Source organism: Pseudochaenichthys georgianus, chromosome 13, assembly GCF_902827115.2.
Source record: "Pseudochaenichthys georgianus chromosome 13, fPseGeo1.2, whole genome shotgun sequence".
NCBI lineage: Eukaryota > Metazoa > Chordata > Actinopteri > Perciformes > Channichthyidae > Pseudochaenichthys > Pseudochaenichthys georgianus.
The window spans coordinates 6306425-6315145 of record NC_047515.1 but is presented as its reverse complement, the minus strand read 5'-3'; the positions used below and the strand labels follow the sequence as shown (position 1 = coordinate 6315145).

Sequence of the window (8721 nt, the reverse complement as noted above, 5' to 3'; positions counted from 1 at the left end):
GCCGAATCAAGTGCCTTTCGCTAAGGACGACACTGTGCTTAACTGCAAGGGATTGCAGAATATCATTATAATTCATACCCAAATGAAAATAAAATGAAATCAAATCAAAATGATCCATGCTTCGCGATAATAGCCGTAGCCTACGGTACAGAGTTTAGCAAGTGTTGTCACCTTTATATATACAGTCTATGGTTGTCACTCAGTTATCAGTTTCTATTGACTATCTGGATTTACTTATTGCGTAATAATTATTGTGTTCCCACAAATTACTAATGTGTGGGAACATAATAACTAATTCGTGGCCACGCATTATTAACTCGTGGCCACGCATTATTAATACGTGGACACGTATTAATATTAATATTAATATATATATTAATATTTTTCTCACCAATGTCACCAGGGGGGCTCCGTAGTTTCCTATTTTATTTTGAAAGATTTTGTATTCCCCTGTGTCTTGTCTGTTTTTACTTCCTGTCGTCTGACATATTAGTTATATCTCTTCACCATTAGCTCTGCAATCACGAGACCTTTGGTACAAGGTCTTGACCAAACCTTGTATCCGTTCTAAGTTTCCTATGAGTTTGGATCCATCCTGCTCCACAGTTGAAAAATTCACAGCCAGATTCATGTCTGGCTTTAGCCAGTGTTTCGTATTCATAAAGGGTTTTGGGTTGAGTATCACTTCAGCTGTCCCTTTTTAATATCCATACAATACTTTTTGTTATGGGAAACTTTTACGGTGGCCCTGAAAACAAAAAATGTAACGTAATACACACAGCCTTCGGTTAGTGCCACAGTAAGATGAGATTGTTTGGGATATTGTCTAATGTACATATTCGAGCCACTGCCTGACCAACTGATTGTTAGAAAGTCAGGCTTTACACAGCGCTTTAAATATATCAACACTAGAAGACTGATTCAGGATAGAATAAAATACATGATAAGGAATAAATTAGACATCTCCTAAAGGCAAAAACACCAGACAAAAACCAAAGTGCATATATCGGCCACAGATGTGAAAAAATAAAATGTATGGGACTTTTAAAAATCTGAATCTATGAATTCAATCAATACTTAAGGATTTGTTTTGGACCTGCAAACATTTATTTTCACAACTTCTTATACCTTTTTTAATTGTATGTATTGTGCACACGTAAGGATGACAAGATCAATGTGGAGGAACACTTACAAATCAATAATCAATAATGAATGTTACATATTTTATCTTTTTAATTAAATCCTTAGATGAATATATTAGTAACCTACCGACTTGTTAACCTACTCTAGTTTCAATGACAAAACATAAACCATTTTTCGTATTTATTCATAGTAACACCTTTAGTTATTCAAATTTCCATAAAAACAATAAAGTTCCTTATGTGGTAAATGTACCTTCATTACGGATCATAATCTGTTGGTCTTTCTTAAATGCAGGAATAGTTTTTTTAGATGGTGGCATTAACAGATTGAAATATTTTGACTTAATTGTAATTTTTACAATCATAATCCTGTCTAAGGAAAATAAGGCATAGTGCTTTAGTACATTTCACACTTCCATTGGCTGAGCAAGAGAGATCAGCAGGAAAAAAGGATAAGCCTCCATGCATCTTTCATCTTTCATCTAGCTTTTGTTTTATCTGTAACAAATACATTTAAAACGGCTCTTAAAGCAATAATTTCCATACAAATACTCACCACTACTTTCATAAATGTGTAAGCACATTTATGTTTGAAGAATGGGGGTTAAGTATTTTCAGATTGACAATAAGATAAAAGCATTTCTTAAACCAAGGATAAAAGAAGGCATAGATTATTGGATTTAAGGTTGAGTTGAAGTAACCCAACCAAACATAAGCCTCGAAGAGAGCAGCAGGTGTGTTAAAGCGAGTGAAGGCATCGATTATTGTGTTAGTAAAAAACGGCATCCAACAAAAGATAAAGGCACCAAGCACAATACCCAGAGTCTTTGCAGCCTTATGCTCAGACTTTTTAACCAACCCTCTGTCATTTGAACAATTGCCCATATCTCCAATCTTTCTGACATGCTCTTTTGCCACGATAAATATTTTAGTGTACAGACAAACCATAACAGTGCAGGGAAAGAAAAATGTAGTTACACAGTCCAGGATTCCCCAAAGGGGGTTAAAGAAAAGGTTACAACTGCCGAGGCACTTTATCGATTCCATATACTCTTCTAACCCTACTACGTTAGCCTTTGAGTAAATTTGTCCATAACAGTAGAGGGCAGCCAACGCCCAGCTTGCACATACCATAATCCACGCCACTGACATGGTGATATTCCTAGAGTAATGCAGAGGATTACATATTGCTTGTTGCCTGTCCACCGCAATACAAACGAGGTGGAATATAGAGACAGATACAAGAAACATATCAGAACTTGAGTGAAGCATACAGAAATCATCCCCGTAAAACCAGCAACCATGAATGGTCCGAATGGTGCTGAAGGGCATCACAGCGACACCCACAAGAAGGTCCGAAAGAGCAAGAGATAAAACAAGTACGTTGCTGGGATTATGCAACTGCTTGAAATGAGCTATTGATACCATGACAATAAAGTTCCCTAAAATGGTAACCAGCATACATGAAACAAACAACAAGTAAAGGACGACTTTGGTCCCCGCATTGAACTGATCCGTAACACACGAGGCATTAGAGCCCGGAAAACAGAACTGCTCCTGAGAAAGGCCAAACGTCATGATGGAACCAAATATGTGATGCAGAGCCTCAACAGAGACACACATATCTTTGTTAGAGTTGATGGTTGTCTTAGCCATACAAAAAAAAAAACTGCATCGACAACGCCTTCCAGTATGACATCCTGGGCCATCCAATCAGAGAGGGTTTCGTCAATGTATGACAAACAGCCGATCACACAATATTTTGTGTTTTAGAAAGACTGACAAACAAACAGTTATGTCATTTTTAAACTGAGTAAAGAACATTTTGTAAATACATACGCTGCAGTTGAGGCCAGGAAAAGGCTAGTCACTGTGACCTTTTTACCTGTGCTGGACTATGGGGATTTGTTGTATATGAATGCACCTGCCAATTACTTGAGCAAATTGGATGCTGCGTATCACAGTGCTCTGAGATTTGTCACAAATTGTAAAGCGCTTACACATCACTGTACACTGTATACCAAGGCAGGTTTACCATCACTCTCTGTACGGAGGCTCAGTCATTGGTACACGTTTATCTATAAAGCTTTGTTGGGTAAACTCCTGTATTATATCTGCTCTCTGATAACACAGAGAGTTGCAAGCAGCTATTGTCTGAGGTCACATGATGTAGTCTTGTTAGATGTGCCAAGAGCAAGGACTGTCTTCGGTAAGACAGCTTTTATGTGCGCAGCTCCACTTGCTTGGAACAATCTTCAGCAAGAATTGAAACTGAGCAATCTCATTCCTCTGCATGTTTTTAAAGCTAGGCAAAATGAAATGCTTGCTGATACAATGGGCACTTGTAAATGTTTATAACTATGTATCCTGTAAATATAATGTATAATGTCCTTTATTGTTTTATGTTTCATGTGGAATCTATATGCTGCAGGTCTCCCTTGAAAAAGAGATCTATGATCTCAATGGGACCAATCTGGATAAATAAAGGTTTGAAATGAAATGAAATGAGTTGACATGTACTTGTGTTGAAAAGTGATGGGGTCATCAGAGGTCAGAAGATTTTAAATGGTCTTCAACATATACACTTTTAGGCAGTGTAATTGGGGGATCAAAGTCAGGTTAGAGTATATAAATACCAAAATGGGGCTATAAAACTTATGAGTACATGCGTAATAATTCTTTTGGGGCGCAAGCTTTTAAAAAAATATTTGACAAATTAAAGCTTTGGACCAAATCAGCTTTCTCAAAAGGTGAAGGGGACATGTCCCCAGTGTTAATGACACATATGGGAAAATTGAACTATTGCAGTCAAAATATATGTGACCCGCTCTATCGAAATCAGTCGGAAGTCGCAACGGCTCATTTCAAAATAAACGTGGATTTGCGTAAAAAACTATTTTTTCGGGGTTTGTGTGTTTTGTTTGATTTTAAACAAACAAAGTCTTGGCTTTCAGAATATGAAACTTTTGTTTCAAAACTCACACGATAAATACATTCTTTAAGTATTAGAAGTAAAGGGAAGATGACAGGCAATCTGCTCTTCCGCAGCGCCGCCCCCCCTCCCTCCGGCTGACATTATGAATGTAAGCGTAGAGTAATCATAAATAACACGGCAGGGTCCGTTACAGTTTTTTTTCATCTGATTTCAATTAAACAAAGTCTTGGCTTTCAGAATATTAAACTTTTTTCGGCAAATTCAGATGATAAATACTTTAACGTCACAGCAGGCATAACAACAGTCGGTGTTTCTTGTGAGTGTTTTCCCCGGGAAATAAACACAATACACACAAAATTATACAAACACGTACAGATGTAGCGCTTCATTTCAGATGCCTACCCGTGCGGGTCCGTGATCGGCACGGGATGGGCCCCTGCTGAAAAGGAAAACCCCCCCGCAGGACTTGAAACGCCCCCTTGATAAATACATTTAATTATAATGAAACCAGCTGCAATGGATCATGGATCCACCAGGGGGAGCCGTGAAAAGCTGCCACACTGGAACTCATGTGAAATAAACAGCTGATTTACAGGTATCTGATATAGCGGATATTTGTTAAGATCCATATGTCACAGATAGGATCATATTCTGTGCTAAATAAGAGACATGTAATCATTTACTAAACATCACCATGTCTTTATTTAACAAAATAATGTTTAATTCACATTGGCGTAAATACAAAACCATCGCTATGTTATTAGAAAAGGAAATGCATCCAGGCTCAAACAAACGATTTTCAATCATCATCCTCACGATCATTTAATGTATCATATGTTCGCGAGTTGAAATTAATGCACTAAATTTAATCCACGTGAGTTTACAACAACAAAAATAATCGCTTTGTTTTTATATCACATCCGACCGGAGGAAAAGGCAGCGGCTCTCACTACCGATCATCCTAATCCCACGGGCAAACAATAATATGTACAGTGTTAATAGTTTACTGTATTATTAGTGTCTAATATTACAGGGGATTTCGGAATGGTACTGGATTTGGATTTATTGTATCGGCTTCATATCGCAATATATTCCCGTCTGAAATGCAAAAATGTCCCACATTAGGGCAATTCACCCTACATTTAATCATTCAAACACAATCATATTTCGTTTCCTTTTAATGAAATAAATGTGGTTTAATCCACATAATTTACTGTGTTAATTGTTTACTGTAGTATTGTGCACATTACTTTTCGCTGCTTATTGCACCTGGTTAGAAGCTAAACTGCATTTCGTTGTCTCAGTACCTACAATATGTGCAATAACAATAAAGTTGAATCTAATCTTGAGCAGGAACAAATGTATTTAGGCTACTTAGTACATATCTGACATAAACGATTAAACACATTTGTGCATTCTTTAAACCGAGTCAAGCCGAGTCCGGAGGTGGTGTTGGAGTAGATATCTCTTCTCTGCGCCGATCCTATGAGTTTGCTTTAAAAGAAGGAACACTCAAAACAACCAGGACGAGGGTTAAAGGCCCTGTCACACTGTCCCGAAATTGACACCCGATGGACACACGAATATGGAATTGTGAATTTCGCAAAAAGATGTCCCCGAACCACACACGAAGGCAACATTTACATTACATTTAAGACATACAACTGCAATGAAAGTACCAAAAACAATTATGTTACAGTACTATGATACTGTACTGATATCTTCAGACTTTGTTCTTAACTTTATCCGTCTTTATATGTAGAAAATATTACGTTTTCTCCGTAATGTTGTTTCCATAACAACAACAATTTCCTGTCAACTGTCCTTCAAAATAATATATTATATCCTTTTTAGTTTCACAGAACACAAATTGGGTTATTTACATAATATATTTACATGATTTTTTTGTGCAATAAAACAACCCGATGGACACACGATAAAGTAAATGTTCAAATTCGGCTGTGATCGTAGCAACATCGGACCATTCGTGAGGGCATCTTAAGCCATCGTATGACCGCTGGCGGAGTTTCTCAGGCTCCGGCAGCAACTTCGTGAGCGGAGGCAAAATCTTTGGCATGCCAAAAAATTGCCGAAGGACCTTGCGAAGGTTCATTTTCGTGTTGAATTCGTGTGTCAATTTTGCCCTTCGTAAGGCCATCGTGAGGGCATCTTGTTATCCTCGGTGCCATCGGGCATTCGCCCCGATCAGAGTGAATGTGAATGCACCGATGATAACACGAAGATGACACGATTTGACAAGATGCCCTCACGAGTGCCTTACGAAGTTGCCGCTCACGAAGTTGCTGCCGGAGCCTGAGAAACTCCACCGGCGGTCATACGATGGCTTAGATGCCCTCACGAATGGCCCAATGTTGCTACGATCACAGCCGAATTTGAACATTTCCTTTATCGTGTGTCCATCGGGTGTCAATTTCGGGACAGTGTGACAAGGCCTTTAACAATAATCTGTTTTAATTATAAAAGGTAATAATGCAATACAATATAATACATTACAATATAATATAATGTAATGTAAGGAGTACTCCTGCCCTTGTTCACGTGCTGCTTAGATCCTTCGGTCTTGGCAGCCCGAGAAGAGAGAGCGAACCCAAGGCCGAACAGGCTTTCATACCAAAACAAACAGGAGGGGTTGGGTCAGCTGGTCATCTTTTCAGGTCATCTCATTGGGAGATGCAAAATATGCTGTGTCACAGTGAATCAGCACGTTCCAGCAGAGAACCAAACAGTTTCAGTTTGAAGCAAAACATATCTTATCATGTAGCTTATCACACAATAGTCATATGTTTTTCTTTATGAAAACCATACTTGTTGGGAATTTAACAGTCATCATCTCATGACCTCCTCAGGACCAGCTAACCAACAGAGCTTAACTGTCCTCATACCCCGAGGCCCTCTCTGAACTTCCATCCACCCGAAGTCAGCTTACCCAGAATCAGAAGGACCATTGTCTCTCTAATTGTGTGTGACCCAGTCGTCTCCTGCTCTTTAGGAGTCTTGAAATGAACGCACATACATTTCTCTCATTAACTAACACTTAACATCCCATATATCAGGTGACATAAAAATGAATATACCAGAATTACGCTGTATTCAACTTTTTGCCATAATACTTTACATCAATTTCCACAATTCCCCCTTTTGGTCTCCTTCAAAAGAGACCAACCTACACAAGGCACCCGAAACACACCACTGTCATTCTTCTCCACTGTGTTCGTCCTCCAAACATTGTATACATCCATCCGAATCTGAGACCCAAAGTACTTGACATCTTTGGGAACAGAACACCTCTTCCCATGGCAGTGAAGGAACCATGAGGGGGCAGCTGATTGCTAAGAAGCAGTCTCCTGGTGGTCAATCATCAGCCCGCCCCCCCCCCCCCCCCTCGGAGGAATAGCCCACACAACGACAGCTGATAGGGAGGGGGAGATGCGGCTTTCCCTTCACGGGTGGAACTGATCAGAGAGAGGTAGACTCATCTGCTGCCTCGACAAGTCCCCCAGCCCGCTGACAGCCGCTTCCAAGTCGTCTGCTGCATGGATGTCCTCGAGGTCCTTCTCCTCCAGTCCGCTGATGACAGCATCTGAGTCGAGCTCCTTGACGAGAGCCATATCCGTCCTGATGTCGTCCCCTGGTCCTAGCAGGTGGTTTCCCCGCCGCATACTGGCTCCCGTGGTACGAGCTGTCCCCCTTTTCTCCTAGGCAGACGGCATGAGAGGTCCGCTGGGTCACTCGGTCGGGGCCGGAGAGCCTGGGTTGAGCCACTTTGTCCTGATGACCTTCAGCCAGACGAACTCCGCTGTGTTGGCCTCCTGGGTCCCCCTTTTGGCGCCACCAACCTGTGTGGAGAAATCTGATACAAATCCCTCAAGCCTACGCTCAGGGCTCCTGGGCCCTCAGCTTTTTGGCCCATCACTGCGTAGGCCGCTTGGAGCCTGTTGGTGGGGTGTCTTAAAACAACAGACGTCTGTGAACAGGTTTTCTAAATTAATTGTGCAGCTTCAGAATCTTAATACTTGGATTGTGCCAACTAAATAAGAACCCCAACATCTTTAGGTAAACTAAATAACATATTTCAATAGCTCTGCATTTCTGACAAGCATCTGTGTTTATTTTTAAATGAAATCCTTGAGATCCCATTACAAATCTAAATATAATATGAACTGCTAATGTTTCTGGTAAAGAAACACACTAATGTTATGGATTCAAAAACAACCAAAATCACAATACTAACAAAGTGAATGGCTTCCTGGGGATACTGCTTTTACCTGTCAGTGCTTACCCCAGTGAGATGATAGTGAACTGTTCATGAACTTGTCATGAAAAGTTCATGGAATATCAGTGAACCATATTCATGAACAGCTCATAAACAGCTCATAAACAGCTCATAACAAAGTTGATGAACTGTACATGAAATTGTCATGAACATTAAATGGCACTAGGGCAGTTCATGAACTACTCATGAAACTCCTGTGCTGGAATGGTTCACGAACAATTCATGGAATATGGTTTTAGGCAGGTTCATGAACAATTCATGAAATGGAGTTTTCAGTGAGTGTGTAGGGATATTCAGTTTTCAACCAAGAACATTTCAAGAATTGTTCATGAAAATATCAAGAACTGTTC

At 39.9% G+C, this 8721-nt stretch overlaps 1 protein-coding gene across 1 annotated transcript; it reads right to left on the bottom strand.

The window, feature by feature from the left end:
* Window positions 1–1706: 1706 nt before the first annotated feature.
* LOC117457548 (trace amine-associated receptor 13c-like) lies at window positions 1707–2720 on the bottom strand. The gene has a single exon (XM_034097695.1). The coding sequence runs from the start codon at window positions 2718–2720 to the stop codon at window positions 1707–1709; it is 1014 nt and encodes a 337-aa protein (XP_033953586.1).
* Window positions 2721–8721: the final 6001 nt, after the last annotated feature.

Excerpts from the sequence above, each read along its gene's own strand:
- LOC117457548 (XM_034097695.1), bottom strand. The coding sequence starts at position 2,720 with ATGACGTTTGGCCTTTCTCAGGAGCAGTTCTGTTTTCCGGGCTCTAAT.